The 23,131-nt window shown below is 48.7% G+C and overlaps 1 protein-coding gene across 2 annotated transcripts in view; it reads left to right on the top strand.

The window, feature by feature from the left end:
* The window catches only part of LOC134983939 (zinc finger protein 432-like), a 107,930-nt gene that overhangs the window by 28,874 nt on the left and 55,925 nt on the right, over positions 1-23,131 (top strand). The window contains exons 2-8 of one of the 2 annotated variants that reach the window (XM_063949549.1): positions 8,180-8,311; positions 9,149-9,340; positions 10,864-11,043; positions 11,425-11,616; positions 12,355-12,478; positions 18,161-18,258; positions 18,420-18,525. In XM_063949549.1, coding sequence (XP_063805619.1) covers positions 8,219-8,311; positions 9,149-9,340; positions 10,864-11,043; positions 11,425-11,616; positions 12,355-12,478; positions 18,161-18,258; positions 18,420-18,525 — 985 coding nt within the window. In that variant the 5' untranslated portion in view covers positions 8,180-8,218. The remainder of the gene's footprint in view (positions 1-8,179; positions 8,312-9,148; positions 9,341-10,863; positions 11,044-11,424; positions 11,617-12,354; positions 12,479-18,160; positions 18,259-18,419; positions 18,526-23,131) is intronic. The other variant, XM_063949550.1, reaches the window with a different exon arrangement.

The following is a 23,131-nucleotide window of genomic DNA, read 5'->3' as shown; positions in this document are numbered from 1 at the left end:
GGGTTTCCCGCTTACCGCCAGTAACTGCCTGTTACTGACTCCACCCACTGCGTTGTGGGCGGGTTTATGCTGCCACCAACAAACTCCTAACCTGCCGTGGCATTTGAATCACGGTTCTGCTCTGTATGTGCTGACGCACTGCCTTACCACACCTGTGTGGTGTTGACGAATCCCCACTAGCCACTTGCTAGGCCTCTACCGGTAGCTGGCAGAAGGCGGAACTTGGAGACATTAGGTGCTTCCCTGGACAGCCGGAGGACGGGGCTATGTTTGGCATAACCTTGTAGGTCACAAGATGAAGCAATCTTCTTGAGGCAGATGAGATGTTTATTTGCTCAATAATAGCCTTAAAAAAGACTCTTCCCTATTGCTAGGGGCAACAGCATACAGCAAGCTGTTCCAGCAGAATTTAGATGGTACAATACAACTTTCATGGGGCAACTGCCCTCCTTTTATCGAACTCCAATACACATTACCACAGGGGGTAAGCACGCCCGGTGGTCTACAACCAATCAATGTTTACCCATGCGCTGTGCATGCCTTGGTCACATGCACAGCTAACATTGTTCTCTATGGACAGTGGGGAGTGGTCACTCTCCTTTGTCTGTCCCATCCTGGAGGATCAGGATACGCCCCGGTGCCATTCAGTCTAGGCTGGGGGAAGTTTTCCCGCCTAAACTGACTTTCAGAAACTTGCCCGGGACCCAGCTCACTGCCAGCAGCCTGGAATTGGGCTCCAAAGCTGGGCAGCCTAGCTCCCCGGTCCAGGTTTCCTGGCTACTACGGGTGATCCCTATGGAGCTCCAGAAAACCACTCTGCTTGTTTCAAAGCTGAGCTTCTTCTCTCTCTACCAATGCCACTTTCAAGAGTGAGGCTGGAAGGGAAAGTATTCTGTTTTTGGGGAAAAGGTCTGGGAGAACCCATCAGCCTGCACAGCCATGGATTCCCCCTCCCTGGGACACACGTCCAAGTAAGTGCATTTACCTTTAAATACATTTCCTTTAAACACATGTGTTTCCCTTTAAATCTACACTGAACCACATTCCCAGGCACTGAAGTGCCTCATAACTCTATCTATCTAATCTATCTATCTATCTATCTATCTATCTATCTATCTATCTATCTATCTATCTATATATATATATATATATATATATATATATATATATATATATATATATACACATTTAAAAACCAATGTTCTGTGTTTTTAAATACTGTGCTCAGCGCTGGGCTCCCCTAGCCCTGCAGCCTGGCTGATAGGGCTCTCTCGGTGCTGGAGGTATGGGGCTGGCTTTCCCCATCCTCCAGCCTACCTGTAATGCCCACCATTGGGGTCCAGGGAGCTGGCTCTCCCTGTCCCCCAGAGCGGCATTCACTTTTGTAGCCTCGCCGCACAGAGCGGCACACCCCCCTGAACCGAAGCCCGGCGGCCCGGGACACTTGTCCCGGCCGCTGTGGCTCTGTGTCTGTTGCAGTGCTGAGGTGCCGGGAGCGTAGCTCCCGGACCCCAGCACTCACCAACCTAATCATCCCCCCGCCGCCAGGGCGCCGAATCTGTGGCCCCCCCCGGCCGCCTGGCAGCCCGGGACATTCCTCCCGGCTGCCACGGCTGGCCGCCTCCAGTGCAATGGGAGCTGAGCTCCCAGCCGCAGCGGCTCACCCTTCTCCCCCGGCGCACACACAGCTCAGTGCGCCGAGGGGCTGTGCTCACCGTTGCCGGGAGCGGAGCTCCCGGACTCCGGCGGCGCACGCCCGATAGCTGCAGCGGGAGCTGATCTCCTGGATGCAGCGGTTCCCCTCTCCCCCGGCGCGCACACACTGTTCAGCGCGCCGGGGGCTGCCCTCACTGTCGCCGGAGAGGTCCGGGACCGCGGCACATTGTTAAAATACATTTTATGCCATTTGTACAAACACTGCGCCAAGCGCCCACAATATTTGAAATATGGCGCCAAGCGCCCATTGTCCCGATAATGGCGCCGGGCACTAGGGATTAACCCCTTCAGTGCCGCGGCGGCCATTGCTCACGTGGGCTGGGGGTCTCTCCGGCCACAGCCCCCATTTATCCGTATATAGGAACACAGCAGCCGCAGTGCTTATCAACACGCTTTACACACCACATTGTCTCTGGGATGAACAATTGGGGATGGGCACTCTTATCTATATGTTTGGAGATAAGATTTTTTTCTCTATCGTCCTAGTGGATGCTGGGGTTCCTGAAAGGACCATGGGGAATAGCGGCTCCGCAGGAGACAGGGCACAAAAAGTAAAGCTTTAGGATCAGGTGGTGTGCACTGGCTCCTCCCCCCATGACCCTCCTCCAAGCCAGTTAGATTTTTGTGCCCGGCCGAGAAGGGTGCAATCTAGGTGGCTCTCCTAAAGAGCTGCTTAGAAAAGTTTAGCTTAGGTTTTTTATTTTACAGTGAGTCCTGCTGGCAACAGGATCACTGCAACGAGGGACTTAGGGGAGAAGAAGTGAACTCACCTGCGTGCAGGATGGATTGGCTTCTTGGCTACTGGACATCAGCTCCAGAGGGACGATCACAGGTACAGCCTGGATGGTCACCGGAGCCTTGCCGCCGGCCCCCTTGCAGATGCTGAAGTAAGAAGAGGTCCAGAATCGGCGGCAGAAGACTCCTCAGTCTTCTAAAGGTAGCGCACAGCACTGCAGCTGTGCGCCATTTTCCTCTCAGCACACCCCTGAGGGTGCAGGGCGCTGGGAGGGGGGCGCCCTGGGAGGCAAATGAAAACCTATTTTGGCTAAAAATACCTCACATATAGCCTCCGGAGGCTATATGGAGATATTTAACCCCTGCCAGAATCCGTTAAAAGCGGGAGACGAGGCCGCCGAAAAAGGGGCGGGGCCTATCTCCTCAGCACACAGCGCCATTTTCCCTCACAGAAAGGCTGGAGGGAAGGCTCCCAGGCTCTCCCCTGCACTGCACTACAGAAACAGGGTTAAAACAGAGAGGGGGGGCACTAATTTGGCGTTAGAAATATATAAAACAGATGCTATAAGGGAAAACACTTATATAAGGTTGTCCCTATATAATTATAGCGTTTTTGGTGTGTGCTGGCAAACTCTCCCTCTGTCTCTCCAAAGGGCTAGTGGGTCCTGTCCTCTATCAGAGCATTCCCTGTGTGTGTGCTGTGTGTCGGTACGTGTGTGTCGACATGTATGAGGACGATGTTGGTGAGGAGGCGGAGCAATTGTCTGTAATGGTGACGTCACTCTCTAGGGAGTCGACACCGGAATGGATGGCTTATTTAGGGAATTACGTGATAATGTCAACACGCTGCAAGGTCGGTTGACGACATGAGACGGCCGACAAACAATTAGTACCGGTCCAGACGTCTCAAAAACACCGTCAGGGGTTTTAAAACGCCCGTTTACTTTAGTCGGTCGACACAGACACAGACAGGGACACTGAATCCAGTGTCGACGGTGAATAAACAAACGTATTCCTTATTAGGGCCACACGTTAAAGGCAATGAAGGAGGTGTTACATATTTCTGATACTACAAGTACCACAAAAGAGGGTATTATGTGGGATGTGAAAAAACTACAGTAGTTTTTCCTGAATCAGATAAATTAAATAAAGTGTGTGATGATGCGTGGGTTCCCCCCGATAGAAAATTATGGGTGGTATACCCTTTCCCGCCAGAAGTTAGGGCGCGTTGGGAAACACCCCTTAGGGTGGATAAGGCGCTCACACGCTTATCAAAACAAGTGGCGGTACCGTCTATAGATAGGGCCGTCCTCAAGGACCAGCTGACAGGAGGCTGGAAAATATCATAAAAGTATATACACACATACTGGTGTTATACTGCGACCAGCGATCGCCTCAGCCTGGATGTGCAGAGCTGGGGTGGCTTGGTCGGATTCCCTGACTAAAAATATTGATACCCTTGACAGGGACAGTATTTTATTGACTATAGAGCATTTAAAGGATGCATTTCTATATATGCGAGATGCACAGAGGGATATTTGCACTCTGGCATCAAGAGTAAATGCGATGTCCATATCTGCCAGAAGATGTTATGGACACGACAGTGGTCAGGTGATGCAGATTCCAAACGGCAAAAAGGTGTATTGCCGTATAAAGGAAGAGGAGTTTTTTGGGGTCGGTCCATCGGACCTGGTGGCCACGGCAACTGCTGGAAAATCCACCGTTTTTACCCTAAGTCACATCTCTGCAGAAAAAGACACCGTCTTTTCAACCTCAGTCTTTTCGTCCCTATAAGATCATATCTGCCCAGGGATAGAGGAAAGGGAAGAAGACTGCAGCAGGCAGCCCATTCCCAGGAACAGAAGCGCTCCACCGCTTCTGACAAGTTCTCAGCATGGCGCTGAGACCGTACAGGACCCCTGGATCCTACAAGTAGTATCCCAGGGGTACAGATTGGAATGTAGAGACGTTTCCTCTTCGCAGGCTCCTGAAGTCTGCTTTACCAAGGTCTCCCTCCGACAAGGAGGCAGTATGGGAAAAAATTCACAAGCTGTATTCCCAGCAGGTGATAATTAAATTACCCCTCCTACTACAAGGAAAAGGGGTATTATTCCACACTATATTGTGGTACTGAAGCCAGAAGGCTAGGTGAGACTTATTCTAAAAAAAATTTTGAACACTTACAAAGGTTCAAATCAAGATGGAGTCACTCAGAGCAGTGATAACGAACCAGGAAGAAGGGGACTATATAGTGTCCGGGGACATCAGGGATGCTTACCTCTATGTCCCAAATTTGCCCTTCTCACTAAGGGTACCTCAGGTTCGTGGTGCAGAACTGTCACTATCAGTTTTAGACGCTGCCGTTTGGATTGTCCACGGCACCCCGGGTCTTTACCAAGGTAATGGCCGAAATGATGATTCTTCTTCGAAGAAAAGGCGTCTTAATTATCCCTTACTTGGACGATCTCCTGATAAGGGCATAGTCCAGGGAACAGTTGGAGGTCGGAGTAGCACTATCTCGGATACTGCTACAACAGCACGGGTGGATTCTAAATATTCCAAAATTGCAGCTGATCCCGACGACACGTCTGCTGTGCCTAGGGATGATTCTGGACACAGTCCAGAAAAAGGTGTTTCTCCCGGAAGAGAAAGCCAGGGAGTTATCCGAGCTAGTCAGGAACCTCTTAAAAACAGTGCATCATTGCACAAGGGTCCTGGTAAAAATGGTGGCTTCCTACGAAGCAATTCCATTCGGCAGATTTCACGCAAGAACTTTTCAGTGGGATCTGCTGGAAAAATGGTCCGGATCGCATCTTCAGATGCATCAGCGGATAACCCTATATCCAAGGACAAGGGTGTCTCTCCTGTGGTGGTTATAGAGTGCCCATCTTCTAGAGGGCCGCAGATTTGGCATTCAGGATTGGATGCTGGTGACCACGGAGCCCAGCCCGAGAGGCTGGGGAGCAGTCACACAAGGAAAAAATTTCCAGGGAGTGTGATCAAGTCTGGAGACTTTTCTCCACATAAATATACTGGAGCTAAGGGTAAATTTATAATACTCTAAGCTTAGCAAGACCTCTGCTTCAAGGTCAGCCGGTATTGATCCAGTGGGAAAAACATCACGGCAGTCGCCCACGTAAACAGACAGGGCGACACAAGAAGCAGGAGGGCAATGGCAAAAACTGCAAGGACTTTTCGCTGGGCGGAAAATCATGTGATAGCACTGTCAGCAGTGTTTCATCCCGGGAATGGAAACTGGGAAGCAGACTTCCTCAGCAGGCACGACCTCCACCCGGGAGAGTGGAAACTTCATCGGGAAGTTTTTTCCACATGATTGTAAACCGTTGGGAAATACCAAAGGTGGACATGATGGCGTCCCGTCTGAACAAAAAACGGGACAGGTATTGCGCCAGGTCAAGAGACCCTCAGGCAATAGCTGTGGACGTTCTGGTAACACCGTGGGTGTACCAGTCGGTGTGTGTGTTCCCTCCTCTGCTTCTCATACCTAAGGTGCTGAGAATTATAAGACGTAGAGGAGTAAGAACTATGCTCGTGGCTCCGGATTGGCCAAGAGGGACTTGGTACCCGGAACTTCAAGAGATGCTTACAGAGGTTTTATGGCCTCTGCCGCTAAGAAGGGACTTGCTTCAGCAGGTACCATGTCTGTTCCAAGACTTACCGCGGCTGCGTTTGTCGGCATGGCGGTGGAACGCCGGATCCTAAGGGAAAAGGGCATTCCGGAAGAGGTCATTCCTACCCTGGTCAAAGCCAGAAGGGAGGTGACCGCACAACGTTATCACCACATGTGGCGAAGATATGTTGCGTGGTGTGAGGCCAGGAAGGCCCCACAAAGAAATTTCGACTCGGTCGTTTCCTGCATTTCCTGAAAACAGGAGTGTCTATGGGCCTCAAATTGGGGTCCATTAAGGTTCAAGTTTCGGCCCTGTCGATTTTCTTCCAGAAAGAATTGGCTTCAGTTCCTGAAGTCCAGAATTTTGTCAAGGGAGTATTGCATATGCAACCCCCTTTTGTGCCTCCAGTGGCACTGTGGGATCTCAACGTAGTTCTGGGATTCCTCAAATCACATTGGTTTAAAACCAGTCAAATCTGTGGATTTGAAGCATCTCACATGAAAAGTGACCATGATCTTGGCCCTGGCCTGGACCAGGCGAGTGTCAAATTGGTGGTTTTTTTCTCAAAAAAGCCCATATCTGTTTGTCCATTCGGACAGGGCAGAGCTGCGGACTCGTCCCCAATTCTCTCCCTAAGGTGGTGTCAGTGTTTCACCTGAACCAGCTTATTGTGGTGCCTTGCACCTGCTGGGGACTTGGAGGACTCCAAGTTGCTAGATGTTGTCAGGGCCCTGAAAATATGTTCCAGGACGGCTGGAGTCAGGAAAACTGACTTGCTGTTATCCTGTATGCACCCAACAAACTGGGTGCTCTTACTTTTAAGCAGACTTTTGCTAGTTGGATGTGTAATACAATTCAGCTTGCACATTCTGTGGCAGGCCTGCCACAGCCAAAATATGTAAATGCCCATTCCACAAGGAAGGTGGGCTCATCTTGGGCGGCTGCCCGAGGGGTCTCGGCTTTTACAACTTTGCCGAGCGGTTATTTAGTCAGGGGCAAACACGTTTGTAAAATCCTACAAATTTGATACCCTGGCTAAGGAGGACCTGGAGTTCTCTCATTCGGTGCTGCAGAGTCATCCGCACTCTCCCGCCCGTTTGGGAGCTTTGGTATTATCCCCATGGTCCTTTCAGGAACCCCAGCATCCACTAGGACGATAGAGAAAATAAGAATTTACTTACCGATAATTCTATTTCTCGGAGTCCGTAGTGGATGCTGGGCGCCCATCCCAAGTGCGGATTATCTGCAATACTTGTACATAGTTACAAAAATCGGGTTATTATTGTTGTGAGCCATCTTTTCAGAGGCTCCGCTGTTATCATACTGTTAACTGGGTTCAGATCACAGGTTGTACAGTGTGATTGGTGTGGCTGGTATGAGTCTTACCCGGGATTCAAAATCCTTCCTTATTATGTACGCTCGTCCGGGCACAGTATCTAACTGGCTTGGAGGAGGGTCATGGGGGGAGGAGCCAGTGCACACCACCTGATCCTAAAGCTTTACTTTTTGTGCCCTGTCTCCTGCGGAGCCGCTATTCCCCATGGTCCTTTCAGGAACCCCAGCATCCACTACGGACTCCGAGAAATAGAATTATCGGTAAGTAAATTCTTATTATTTTCATGTTTGCGTCTGTTTCATGGAGCAGGTCAGATGCCGGAAGCCACCTAAGGCCTCATTAGCTGCACAGTCGACCCATTAACTTCAATACATTTCCATTGTGCTGCGAACATTAGTGTTTTCTGCACTGTCAGGGAAGTAACCCCTCCGGTCGCACTCCAATCTCATCTCAGGCAGCTATGACGGGAGGGAGTCGCAGCTCCAGATCTGACAATGCGGATGACTGCGAGTCGGTCAAAAAGATGGGATTTATTTTTTTAAAAGTTCCAATTTGGGATTAAGTTTCAGACTGGTCTGTGTCCGTATTCAGACCTTAAGCCTGAATGAATCTCCCCCAGAGCTCTATAAGGAATCTTAATGTGTGAGACTAGAAGAATAAATTATGCAGACAGTAATACAGAGTTGCTGTATGACTATGGTACTTGTAAACTCTCTCTGATATTTATTTTAATTATTACATTTATTCTTGGGCCATTTAGCTGTGAGGAACCGGAGACCCTTTACTAGAAGTCACGTAAATGATGTCACGGAAGATGGACAAGGACAGGAGTCGTGTGACTGAAAGGATATTAAACCTCACTGTGGAGATCATCCAGCTGCTGACAGGAAAGGTGAGGGGTCCTGGGAGTATCACAGTGACATCACTCATATTCATATTACTAACACAGGGACCTGACTGGGGAGGTGAGATCTGGGAGTGTCTTACTAACACAGGGACATAACTGGGGAGGTGAGGGAGTGTGACAGTGACAAGTGTCTGCATTTTCAGTCCTTTTCCAAAGATGACTTTCATTCCGGCTGTGCAAGCTTTCCTTTAAGAGGTCCTTCATATACTCCCGTCATACATTCTTCCTATCCCTTCATGGATATGGAGACTCTTCAGACACCTCCTTTTGAGCCTCTTGAGATGGTGAAATTCTGCTACTTTACCTTGAAGGTGGTTTTCCTCCTAGGTAATGCCTTTTCTGTGTGGATATTGGAATTGCTGGCCCTGTCTTGTAAGCCTCCCTTACTTATCCTTAATTCTGATAGGGTGGTGTTACGGACGAAGACATATTTTTACCTAAGGTGCTTTCCATTTGAACCAAGAGATCTTGCTTTCAATTTTTACTTTTGATCTTTGTGGTAGCTCCCAATTGTGGCTGATACCCTCCAAGGGATCTATTGCTCAGTGGATTACTGCCACTATTCGTCAGGCGTATCTATCTCTCGATGCGCCTGTCCGACGTCCCTCTGGGCTCTTTCGACTTGTATGGTCGGGGCCTCTTGGCTGGTCTGCCATGGTACCCCACTGGAGCATTTGTGGAGAGCGGTAATCTGGTCCTCTGCATTCTTTTACCAGGTTTTACTGTTAACATACTGTTGGTTATATTAACGCCAGCTTTAGGCATGAGATATAGATGTCGTTTTTCATTCAGTTTCATTGATGTGTCGCTCTCAATACACAGGATCACACAGTAGTGAGGAAGACATCTGGGAACTGTGAGACACCCAGCAGCCATCCCCGTGTGTCAGGAGGACTGAGCAGGACCCAGAACCCCATCACGGTGCCTCTACCTCACTCACTGATCCATGAGAGGCACAGTGACCAGAAGATCCTGGAGCTTACCAACAAGATCATTCAGCTGCTGACAGGAGAGGTGACTGCTGGGAATGGGGCATTATACAGTAACACCAGGGGATGTGTCTGTCACAACTGAGGGCCTGAGCTGACGGGAGGTAGCCTCAGTTGTAGGGGCTGAGATGTACCGGAACCTGGGAGGTTGTATCAGACCCCTGGACATGTAAGTAACATGAAGAGAAACCGCCCGAAGGCATGACCACGACAACTTGAGTAAAAGTCAATGATATTTATTTATGACAAACTCAATGCATCACAGTAGCAGTAAAAGAAACATAAAAATCAGCAGAGAAATAATAATACAGTTCCTGGGTACTACAGGGTGGCAGGGGCCACAGAGCTCTGGTGGTATGAGACAGTTCTTATTATCTGCAAGTTGGAAAATCCTTACCAGACTCAACTGTAGCAATGAGGAAAGCCCAGGGTCGTACCAGCTGGTGTTCCAGGGAAAGCTGGACTGCTGTAGATAAAATGCTGCTGTGGGTACTGGTTAGAACCAGACAGGTGTTGGCACGGAGTGGATACTGGCTGGAACCAGTTAAATAATAAATAAAGCTTGAGAGCGATACAATATAGATGTAATGTAGAATTTGAGAGCGGAGAAATAATAATACCGGTGGAGAATGGTAAACTGCAGAAAGGACACCGGCCCTTTAAGAGAAGCTGTACACTGCTGGAAGCTGAGCTGGAAGCGGGTGATGTTGTAGCTGGAAACAGGTGAGTCCAGATTGGATCGGAGAGTCAGGCTACACCGCAGATGGAATGCTGGTGCGGGTCTCTATAGCAGAAGTCTGGAGACAGGAGCTGGAACCTGGAAGACAATCACAGGAGAGAGACAAACTGGAACTAGGTTTGACAACCAAAGCACTGACGCCTTCCTTGCTCAGGCACAACCTATTTATACCTGCAGCAAGGAAGGCATTGGCTAGGCAATTATGCAAATTAATAATACTGACAACAGATTGGTAGGAATGATCAGCTGACAGAATCCAAGATGGCTGCGCCCATGCAGACACTTGGAGGGAAGTTTGGATTGTAATCCATGTGGTCTGGAAAACAGTAATGGCGACGCCAGCCACCGGAGACAGGAGATGCCAGGCTGACAGATGCACATCCGACCACGCGGACACAGCGGAGGCCGCGGCTGACGTAATCGCCACTCTGAATGCAGAAGCTCAGGGACGGCGGTGGAGGCCGCGGGAGACGCCATGCCAGATGTATAAGGCGTTACTGTGACCGCGTCCAGAGAGACAGGAGAGGATGCGGGAATGTGCACATCAGGATAACAGATGGGATCCGGTCCTGGAGCGCTGAGCCAGCCTTAGGAGGCATCTGATAGGTAAGAAATGGCGTCCAGATACCCGGATCGTGACAGTGTCTGGGTGATGATTGGAGAGGTGACTGCTGGGAATGGGACATTATACAGTAACACCGGGGGATGTATCTGGGTGATGACGGGAGAGGTGACTGCTGGGAATGGGGCATTGTACAGTAACACCGGGGGATGTGTCTGGGTGATGACTGTATCATTGTGTGTGTCAGGTTCCTATAAGGTGTGAGGACGTCACTGTCTATCTCTCCATGGAGGAGTGGGAGTATATAGAGGAACACAGGGGCCTGTACAAGGATGTGATGATGGAGAATCACCAGGCATTGAAGATGGATATGACTGAGAGGATAATAAATCTCTTCCTGGACATCATCTGTGTGCTGACTGGAGAGGTGAGGGATTCTGGGAATGTCATGTCCTCTTGTCTCATACATGACAGCAGAGGCCTGTAGATTATAGGTACATGGGACATTGGTGATAAAATAGTGAAGGAGGCGATTATAGATTCTATTTACATGTGATGTTTTCTTTTCATTATTTATTTCTCCAATCAAACTTTATATGAATATTTTTTTAATCTCTGAGTCTTGTCGGTGACCCTGAACTGACCAGAATGTGCAAAATCAATTTACTCCTTACTATCTGATATATCAGCCCAATATGCAAATTTCGCTTTCTTCTAATGCAGCAGGTTTTATTAGTAATAATGACACGGTACATGTATGTAAGCATCTACTGTTCACATGGTAGAATTTAATGAATGTTGTACACAGGATCACACAGTAGTGAAGGGAACATCTGGAGAGCGTGAGCCACACAGCAGCCATCCTCGTGTGTCAGGAGGACTGAGCAGGACCCAGAGCCCCATCACGGTGCCTCCACCTCACTCACTCATGCATGAGAGGCACAATGACCAGAAGATCCTGGATCTCACCAACAAGATCATTCAGCTGCTGACTGGAGAGGTGACTGCTGGGAATGGGGCATTATACAGTAACACCAGGGGATGTGTCTGGGTGATGACTGGAGAGGTGACTGCTGGGAATGGGACATTATACAGTAACACCAGGGGATGTGTCTGGGTGATGACTGGAGAGGTGACTGCTGGGAATGGGACATTATACAGTAACACAGGGGGATGTGTCTGGGTGATGACTGGAGAGGTGACTGCTGGGAATAGGACATTATACAGTAACACAGGGGGATGTGTCTTGGTGATGACTGGAGAGGTGACTGCTGGGAATGGGACATTATACAGTAACACCAGGGAATGTGTCTGGGTGATGACTGGAGAGGTGACTGCTGGGAATGGGACATTATACAGTAGCACCAGGGGATGTGTCTGGGTGATGACTGGAGAGGTGACTGCTGGGAATGGGACATTATACAGTAACACCAGGAGATGTGTCTGGGTGATGACTGGAGAGGTGACTGCTGGGAATGGGGCATTATACAGTAACACCTTGGGATGTGTCTGGGTGATGACTGGAGAGGTGACTGCTGGGAATGGGACATTATACAGTAACACCAGGGGATGTGTCTGGGTGATGACTGGAGAGGTGACTGCTGGGAATGGGGCATTATACAGTAACACCTTGGGATGTGTCTGGGTGATGACTGGAGAGGTGACTGCTGGGAATGGGACATTATACAGTAACACCAGGGGATGTGTCTGGGTGATGACTGTATCATTGTGTTGTCAGGTTCCCATAAGGTGTGAGGATGTCACTGTCTATTTCTCCATGGAGGAGTGGGAGTATATAGAGGAACACAGGGGTCTGTACAAGGACGTGATGATGGAGAATCACCGGCCCCTTACATCATTGGGTAAGAGGAGACTGTCATGTAGTGTAATGGAGAGAGCAGCTATGGGGCCACCTAGATACACATCACCTGATAATCCCATTTCTCTAACGTCCTAAGTGGATGCTGGGGACTCCGTAAGGACCATGGGGAATAGCGGCTCCGCAGGAGACTGGGCACAAAAGTAAAAGCTTTAGGACTACCTGGTGTGCACTGGCTCCTCCCCCTATGACCCTCCTCCAAGCCTCAGTTAGATTTCTGTGCCCGAACGAGAAGGGTGCACACTAGGTGGCTCTCCTGAGCTGCTTAGTGAAAAGTTTAGTTTTAGGTTTTTTATTTTCAGTGAGACCTGCTGGCAACAGGCTCACTGCATCGAGGGACTAAGGGGAGAAGAAGCGAACTCACCTGCGTGCAGAGTGGATTGGGCTTCTTAGGCTACTGGACATTAGCTCCAGAGGGACGATCACAGGCCCAGCCATGGATGGGTCCCAGAGCCGTGCCGCCGGCCCCCTTACAGAGCCAGAAGACAGAAGAGGTCCGGAAAATCGGCGGCAGAAGACGTCCTGTCTTCAACAAGGTAGCGCACAACACTGCAGCTGTGCGCCATTGCTCTCAGCACACTTCACACTCCGGTCACTGAGGGTGCAGGGCGCTGGGGGGGGGCGCCCTGAGACGCAATAAAAACACCTTGGATGGCAAAAAAATGCATCACATATAGCTCCTGGGCTATATGGATGCATTTAACCCCTGCCAGAATACATAGAAAAACGGGAGATAAGGCCGCCGATAAGGGGGCGGAGCCTATCTCCTCAGCACACTGGCGCCATTTTCCCTCACAGCTCCGTTGGAGGGAAGCTCCCTGGCTCTCCCCTGCAGTCACTACACTACAGAAAGGGTTAAAAAAGAGAGGGGGGCACTAATTACGCGCAGTTATTAAAGATACAGCAGCTATAAGGGGAAAAACACTTATATAAGGTTATCCCTGTATATGTATAGCGCTCTGGTGTGTGCTGGCAAACTCTCCCTCTGTCTCCCCAAAGGGCTAGTGGGGTCCTCCTGTCCTCTATCAGAGCATTCCCTGTGTGTGTGCTGTATGTCGGTACGTTTGTGTCGACATGTATGAGGAGAAAAATGATGTGGAGACGGAGCAGATTGCCTGTAATAGTGATGTCACCCCCTAGGGGGTCGACACCTGAGTGGATGAACTGTTGGAAGGAATTACGTGACAGTGTCAGCTCTGTATAAAAGACAGTGGTTGACATGAGACAGTCGGCTACTCAGCTTGTGCCTGTCCAGACGTCTCTTAGGCCGTCAGGGACTCTAAAGCGCCCGTTACCTCAGATGGCAGATATAGACGCCGACACGGATACTGACTCCAGTGTCGACGGTGAAGAGACAAATGTGACTTCCAGTAGGGCCACACGTTACATGATTGAGGCAATGAAAAATGTTTTACACATTTCTGATAATACGAGTACCACCAAAAAGGGGTATTATGTTCGGTGAGGAAAAACTACCTGTAGTTTTCCTGAATCTGAGAAATTAAATGAGGTGTGTGATGATGCGTGGGTTTCCCCCGATAACAACTGATAATTTCTAAAATGTTATTGGCATTATATCCTTTCCCGCCAGAGGTTAGGGTGCGTTGGGAAACACCCCCTAGGGTGGATAAAGCGCTCACACGCTTGTAAGGGCTCTACCCTCTCCTGAGATGGCCGCCCTTAAGGATCCTGCTGATAGAAAGCAGGAGGGTATCCTAAAATGTATTTACACACATACTGGTGTTATATTGCGACCAGCAATCGCCTCAGCCTGGATGTGCAGTGCTGGGTTGGCGTGGTCGGATTCCCTGACTGAAAATATTGAAACCCTAGAAAGGGACAGTATATTTTTGCCTATAGAGCATTTAAAAGATGCATTTCTATATATGCGTGATGCACAGCGGAATATTTGCCGACTGGCATCAAGTCTAAGTGCGTTGTCCATTTCTACCAGTAGAGGGTTATGGACACGACAGTGGTCAGGTGATACGGATTCCAAACGGCATTTGAAAGTATTGCCTTATTAAGGGGAGGAGTTATTTGGGGTCGGTCTTTCAGACCTGGTGGGCACGGTAACAGCTGGGAAATCCACGTTTGTACCCCAGGTCGCCTCTCAACATAAGAAGACGCCTTATTGTCAGGCGCAGTCTTATCGTGGGCAAGCGGGCAAAAGGTTCCTCATTTCTGACCCGTAACAGAGGGAGAGGAAAAAGGCTGCAGAAATCAGCCAGTTCCCAGGAACAGAAGCCCTCAGTATGACGCTGGGGCTTTACAAGCAGAATCAGGCACGGTGGGGGCCCGTCTCAATGAATTTCAGCGCGCAGTGGGCTCACTCGCAAGTAGACCCCTGGATCCTTCAGGTGATATCTCAGGGGTACAAATTGGAATTCGAGACGTCTCCCCCTCGCCATTTCCTAAAATCGGCTTTACCGATGTCTCCTTCTGACATGGAGGCAGTTTTGAAAACCATTCACAAGCTGTATTCCCAGCAGGTGATAATCAAGGTACCCCTCCTGCAACAGGGAAGGGGGTATTATTCCACACTGTGGTGGTACCGAAGCCGGACGGCTCGGTGAGACCGATTCTAAATCTAAAATCTTGAACACTTACATACGGAGGTTCAAATTCAAGATTGAGTCACTCAGAGCAGTGATTGCGAACCTGGAAGAAGGGGACTACATGATGTCTCGGGACATCAAGGATGCTTACCTTCATGTCCCAATTTACCCTTCTCACCAAGGGTACCTCAGGTTTACGGTACAGAACTGTCACTATCAGTTCAGACGCTGCCGTATGGATGGTGCACGGCACCCCGGGTCTTTACCAAGGTAATGGCCGAAATGATGATACTCCTTCGAAGGAAGGGAATTTTAGTTATCCCTTACTTGGACGATTCCCTGATAAGGGTAAGATCCAGGGAACAGTTGGAGGTCGGTGTAGCACTATCTCAGGTAGTGTTGCGGCAGCACGATTGGATTCTCAATATTCCAAAATCTCAGCTGATTCCGACGACTCGTCTTCTGTTCCTAGGGATGATCCTGGACACAGTCCAGAAAAAGGTGTTTCTCCCGGAGGAGAAAGTCAGGGAGTTATCCGAGCTAGTCGGGAACCTCCTATAACCGAGCCAAGTCTCAGTACATCAATGAAATGGTTCTGGGAAAATTGGTGGCTTCCTACGAAGCAATCCCATTCGGCAGATTCCACGCAAGAACTTTTCAGTGGGACCTGCTGGACAAATGGTCCGGGTCGCATCTTCAGATGCATCAGCGGATAACCCTGTCACCAAGCACATGGGTGTCTCTCCTGGGGTGGTTGCAGAGTGCTCATCTTCTAGAGGGCCGCACATTCAGGACTGGGTCCTGGTGACCACGGATGCCAGCCTGCGAGGCTGGGGAGCAGTCACACAGGGAAGGAATTTCCAGAGCTTATGGTCAAGCCTGGAGACATCACTTCACATAAATATCCTGAAGCTAAGGGCCATTTACAATGCTCTAAGCTCAGCAAGACCTCTGCTTCAAGGTCACCCGGAGTTGATCCATTCAGACAACATCACGGCAGTCAACCACGTAAACAGACAGGGTGACACAAGAAGCAGGAGGGCAATGGCAGAAGCTGCAAGGATTTTTCGCTGGGCGAAAAATCATGTGCTAGCACTGTCAGTATTCATTCCGGGAGTGGACAACTGGGAAGCAGACTTCCTCAGCAGACACGATCTCCACCCGGGAGAGTGGGGACTTCACCCAGAAGTCTTCCACATGTTTATAAAACTCGACAGGTAGTGCGCCAGGTCAAGGGACCCTCAGGCAATAGCTGTAGACGCTCTGGTAACACAGTGGGTGTACCAGTCAGTGTATGTGTTCCCTCCTCTGCCTCTCATACCAAGTTACTGAGAATTATAAGATGGAGAGGAGTAAGCACTATATTCGTGGCTCCGGATTGGCCAAGAAGGACTTGGTAACCGGAACTTCAAGAGATGCTCACGGAGGATCCGTGGCCTCTACCTCTAAGAAGGGACCTGCTCCAGCAAGGACCCTGTCTGTTCCAAGACTTACCGCGGCTGCGTTTGACGGCATGGCGGTTGAACGCCGGATCCTGAAGGAGAAAGGCATTCCGGATGAAGTCATTCCTATCCTGATCAAAGCCAGGAAAGATATAACCGCAAAACATTATCACCGCATTTGGCAAAAATATGTTGCGGGGTGCGAGGCCAGTAAGGCCCAGACGGAGGAATTTTCAACTAGGTCGATTCCTACATTTCCTGCAAACAGGAGTGTCTATGGGCCTGAAATGGAGGTCCATTAAGGTTCAAATTTCGGCCCTGTCAATTTTCTTCCAAAAAAGAACTAGCTTCAGTCCCTGAAGTTCAGACGTTTGTGAAAGGGGTACTGTATATACAGCCTCCTTTTGTGCCTCCAGTGGCACCTTGGGATCTAAATGTAGTTTTTGGGTTCCAAAAGTCACATTGGTTTGAACCACTTAAATATGCAGAGTTAAAATATCTCACATGGAAAGTGGTCATGCTGTTGGCCCTGGCCTGGGCCAGGTGCGTGTCAGAATTGGCGGCTTTATCCTGTAAAAGCCCTCATCTGATTTTCCATTCGGACAGGGCGGAATTGAGGATTTGTCCTCAGTTTGTCCCTAAGGTGTTTTTCAGCGTTTCACCTGAATCAACCTATTGTGGTGCCTGCGGCTACTAGGGACTTGGAGGACTCCAAGTTGCTAGATGTTGTCAGAGCCCTGGAAATATAGGTTTCCAGGACGGCTGGAGTCAGAAAATCTGACTCGTTGTTTATTCTGTATGCACCCAACAAGCTGGGTGCTCCTGCTTTTAAGCAGACTATTGCTCGTTGGATTTGTAGCACAATTCAGCTTGCACATTCTGTGGCGGGCCTGCCACAGCCAAAATCTGTAAAAGCCCATTCCACAAGGAAAGTGGGCTCATCTTGGGCGGCTGCCCGAGGGGTCTCGGCTTTACAACTTTGCCGACCAGCTACTTGGTCAGGGGCAAACACGTTTGCTAAATTCTACAAATTTGATACCCTGGCTGAGGAGGACCTGGAGTTCTCTCATTCGGTGTTACAGAGTCATCCGCACTCTCCCGCCCGTTTGGGAGCTTTGGTATAATCCCCATGGTCCTTACGGAGTCCCCAGCATCCACTTAGGACGTTAGAGAAAATAAGAATTTACTTACCGATAATTCTATTTCTCATAGTCCGTAGTGGATGCTGGGCGCCCATCCCAAGTGCGGATTATCTGCAATACTTGTACATAGTTATTGTTAACTAATCGGGTTCTTGTTGTGAGCCATCTTTTCAGAGGATCCTCTGTTATCATGCTGTTAACTGGGTTCAGATCACAAGTTATACGGTGTGATTGGTGTGGCTGGTATGAGTCTTACCCGGGATTCAAAATCCTTCCTTATTGTGTACGCTCGTCCGGGCACAGTATCCTAACTGAGGCTTGGAGGAGGGTCATAGGGGGAGGAGCCAGTGCACACCAGCTAGTCATACAGCTTTTACTTTTGTGCCCAGTCTCCTGCGGAGCCGCTATTCCCCATGGTCCTTACGGAGTCCCCAGCATCCACTAAGGACTATGAGAAATAGAATTATCGGTAAGTAAATTCTTATTATATACAATGTACTCAGTCACTGTGTGTCTCCTACAGATGGAGCCAGTAACAGGAATACCCCAGAGAGATGTCCCCGTCCTCTGTATTCCCAGGATCATACAGAGGAGAATCACAGTGTCCCACAGGAGGGTCAGGTAGGTGGAATTCAGGGACTTGCCAAATACCAAAGTTGACGCTACAGTATATGATGTGTAGGGAAGCTGTGCAGATCTGATACACTCTTGTCTTCTTTTTACCCTGAATTGGAGCAGACCATATGAATTGTTTTATTTGTATTGTCCTGTGTTCTATTCAGATTGAAGAACTTGTTAACGTAGAAGATATAAAGGTAGAAGATGAGACGTATGTGATGGGTGATCAGCAGTGTAAGGAGGAGGAGATCCCTACAGGTATCAGCACAGGTGAGTAATACACACTTACTACAGAAAAGAGTCACATATTATCCTTGTTCTGTTACTTCAGCAATCTTTTATTCTTTACCCCCTCTGTCCATACAGACATAACAATAAAGTAACTGCCCAGCAGGGGAGTCAGGGTTCATCAGCCTCTATTATACTCCTGCTCTCCCCCTCACATCATGTCACTGTGTGTTACCAGCCCAGAGATCTGACCAGTCTCCTCCCCACACTCTCTGGTGTGTATCATACATCAGGAGCCATCAGCCCCTATTATACTCCTGCTCTCCCCCTCACATCATGTCACTGTGTGTTACCAGCCCAGAGATCTGACCAGTCTCCTCCCCACACTCTCTGGTGTGTATCATACATCAGGAGCCATCAGCCCCTATTATACTCCTGCTCTCCCCCTCACATCATGTCACTGTGTGTTACCAGCCCAGAGATCTGACCAGTCTCCTCCCCACACTCTCTGGTGTGTATCATACATCAGGAGCCATCAGCCCCTATTATACTCCTGCTCTCCCCCTCACATCATGTCACTGTGTGTTACCAGCCCAGAGATCTGACCAGTCTCCTCCCCACACTCTCCGTTGTATCTCATACATCAGGAGCCATCAGCCCCTATTATACTCCTGCTCTCCTCCTCACATCATGTCACTGTGTGCTACCAGCCCAGAGATCTGACCAGTCTCCTCCCCACACTCTCTGGTGTATCTCATACATCAGGAGCCATCAGCCCCTATTATACTCCTGCTCTCCTCCTCACATCATGTTACTGTGTGCTACCAGCCCAGAGATCTGACCAGTCTCCTTCCCCACACTCCCTGGTGTATCTCATACATCAGGATCCATCAGCCCCTATTATACTCCTGCTCTCCCCTCACATCATGTCACTGTGTGTAACCAGCCCAGAGATCTGACCAGTCTCCTCCCCACACTCTGTGGTGTATCTCGTACATCAGGAGCCATCAGCCCCTATTATACTCCTGCTCTCCCCTCACATCATGTCACTGTGTGTAACCAGCCCAGAGATCTGACCAGTCTCCTCCCCACACTCTCTGGTGTATCTCATACATCAGGATCCATCAGCCCCTATTATACTCCTGCTCTCCCCCTCACATCATGTCACTGTGTGTAACCAGCCCAGAGATCTGACCAGTCTCCTTCCCACTCTCTCTGGTGTATCTCATACATCAGGATCCATCAGCCCCTATTATTCTCCTGCTCTCCCCCTCACATCATGTAACTGTGTGTTACCAGCCCAGAGATCTGACCAGTCTCCTCCCCACACTTTCTGGTGTTTGGTATACAACACTAGAAGTAACCTCATTCTGAGCTTTGAAACATTGTAGCCATTCATTCCCTGAACAGTGGGAAGAGATGTGGTGTCACATATCCCATGATCCTCCTGACATTACATATTGTCCTCCCTTTGCAATAAGAGTAATAATATCTGTATGAAATACTCTTTCTAATTTGCGTCTGAGACAAGTCGTATACCAGCACTAATGTATGTTATGCATATATATGTGATGCTATATAAATGCTACCTCAAAACTGATTGGTTGCTATGGGCAACTTCTCTCGTGGTCCACATCTGCAATCAATTTTGCTGCATGATACATCAATCCCATTGTCTTACTGTCCAAAAAAGTGATCCTGCTCAAGAGGATGTTTGGTAATGCTAAGGTTTATATTTACTAAAGGGTGGGTTTGTAGAAGCATGTTTTCCTTATTTATCTAGCACCTTCTAGAAAATAATAATTAGAATCAAATTGGTTGCTATGGGTGTTAGACATTGGAATCTGGCTATGTCAGATTTACATTGCTGTGCATTTCTGTTTTATACTTGCAGTACCATGTTTCACCACTGTTTTGTTGTTCAGTGCAATTGTGCAGATTGCTGCAAAAGTGTGTTGCTTTATGTTCGTTTGCAGTCAAGTAAAGTTGAAAGCGGCATGCTGATTTCAGCTCCTGGTCTCCATGTCTGTTTTTTGTCAATGAGCACTTACATGGACACAACAATTGGCAACGTGTGGCTTCTGAACCCAGGCCATATCTGTTAGACCAGAAAGAAATGGCAGTGTTTGTGAAGGAATCACTGTGCACTCTGCTTAGCTGCGAGCACCGGTAAGGACCCACTGCCATGGCTCTACATATAGGTGGTCATTGTTTGCTCACTAGCTGCTTTTAGCAGCCGTGCAAACGCTATGCCGCCTCCCTCTGGGAGTGTATTTTAGCTTAACAGAAGTGCGAACGAAAGGATCGCAGAGCGGCTACAAAGTTTTCGTGCAGTTTTAGAGTAGCTCAAAACCTACTCAGCGCTTACGATCACTTCAGACTGTTCAGTTCCTGTTTTGACGTCAAACACACCCTGCGTTCGCCCAGCCACGCCTGCGTTTTTCCTGGCACGCCTGCGTTTTTTAACAAAAACTCCCTGAAAATGGTCAGTTGGCACCCAGAAACGCCCTCTTCCTGTCAATCACTCTGCAGCCAGCAGTGTGACTGAAAAGGTTCGCTAGACCTTGTGTGAAACTACATCGGTCGTTGTAATAATACGTTGTGCGTGCGCATTGCGCCGCATACGCAGAAGTGCCTTTTTTTCACCTCATTGCTGCACAGTGACCGAAAGCAGCTAGCGATCAACTCGGAATGACCACCATAGGCACCTTAAGTGACCTTGACATTGAAAAAGATGACTGGCTCCTCTATACTGAAAGGCTGGAACAGTATTTTCTGGCAAATATCATTGCTGTAGACAAACGGGTACCAGTACTATTAATGGGAGGAAACGCCTATGGTCTGCTCCACAATTTAACGTCCCCTGTGAAACCTGCTACTAATTCTTATGCAGATATTGTTAGGATTTCACAAGAACACTTGTCCCCTAAGCCTCTCCTGATAGCAGAATGGTTCAGATTTCATAAACGGAACCAAGAAGAGGGGGAATCTGTGGCTGCATATGTGCCAGAATTAAAAAGACTATCAGAGGACTGTCAGTTTGGAGATGGCCTGAATGATGCCCTGAGAGACCGTCTGGTGTGTGGAATTTTAAGCTAGAGTGTGCAAAAACGTTTAGTAACAGAGACAGAGCTCACGTTTACACGCGCATTACAAGTGGCATTATCAATGGAAACTGCAGCTAAGGATGTGATGGAGCGCCAAATGGCTGGCAAGTCTGCATCACAAGTTCACAAAATGGTGACCACAACAACAAACACAACGCCCTTGCATGCACCTGGTCCCCCATTAGAAGTATGCTACCGCTGTGGCGCAGATACACCTTCATCCAGGGACTGTAGGTTCAAACATGAACTGTGTAGGAAATGTAACAAAAAGGGGCACATTAAACGTGTTTGCTGGTCGCCGACATATCGGGCGGAGGCCACTGGCGGGAGAAAGAATCACAGTAGATTAAGGAATACATATGTTTTGAAAGACTCAGACAGCGGCAATGATCTGGGCAGTTTGGAAGTTATTGCAGTGAAAGGGGGTGACAAACGAGCAATTTGGGTCACTCTACAAATCAGTGATCACCCAGTTGAAATGGAAGTGGGCACAGGGTCAGCAGTCTCTAATGTCACAGCAAGAGTACAAACGCCATTTTAAAAATGTTAAATTAAACAAAACTGCTTAAAACATATACTGGAGAGAAAATTATTCCATGCGGTGTGTTGCCTGTATTTGTGCAGCATAATGGCCAGCAGGAGACTCTTGACTTATAGATCGTTCAAAATGGTGGCCCAGCATTGTGGGGTTGGAAATGGCTACAAAAAATGAAACTCGACTGGTTTGTCATCAAACGCCTGAGCATCACACACACCCTGCCTTTGTCCCTGAAAACGGACCTTAACCAAGCTACAGCTCTTTTTCAACCAGGCACTGGGACTTTGCAACACATAAAAGGGAAGCTAGTGCTCAAAGATGGAGCTGTTCCCAGGTTCCCTAAAGCGCGGCCAATATCGTACATTATCAGACAGAAGGTGGAGCTGGAGTTAGACCAGCTGGAAAGTAAAAAAATCATATCCAATGCATTTTGGAGCCCTTGGGCAACTCCAGTAATTTCAATTGTAAAACAAAATGGCACAATATAGCTGTGTCACTAAATATGCAATAGGAAATCTCTTCGGATTTGATACTGCATCAGGGCTCTGTGACGGGACCGGAGAGGACTTCTTTCAGTTTATCAGCCAATCGTGTGTCTGAAGGAAGCTTGACGTCAGTTGGAGTTGACAGAGGAGAACTTTCTGTGACTTCATCCAGATACGGCAGAATTCGTGTTCCCTGCAGACGAAGGTAGGCCGTCGTAACAGCCATAATCTTGGTAAAGACACGAGGAGCTGTAGTCCGTCCAAATGGCAGAGCCTGGAATGGGTAATGAAGGCTGTTGATAGCAAACCGCAGGAACTGCTGATGTGACTTGGCAATAGGAATATGTAGATGTGCATCCTGTATATCCAGGGATACCATGAAGTCTCCAGGATACATAGGGGGTAATTCCAAATTGATCGCAGCAGGAAATTTTTTAGCAGTTGGGCAAAACCACGTGCACTGCAGGGGAGGCAGATATAACATTTGCAGAGAGAGTTAGATTTGGGTGAGTTATTTT

The sequence above is a fragment of the Pseudophryne corroboree genome (assembly GCF_028390025.1).
Source record: "Pseudophryne corroboree isolate aPseCor3 chromosome 3 unlocalized genomic scaffold, aPseCor3.hap2 SUPER_3_unloc_3, whole genome shotgun sequence".
In the NCBI taxonomy this organism is placed as follows: Eukaryota; Metazoa; Chordata; class Amphibia; order Anura; family Myobatrachidae; genus Pseudophryne; species Pseudophryne corroboree.
This window is presented reverse-complemented; position numbering and strand designations above follow the sequence as displayed.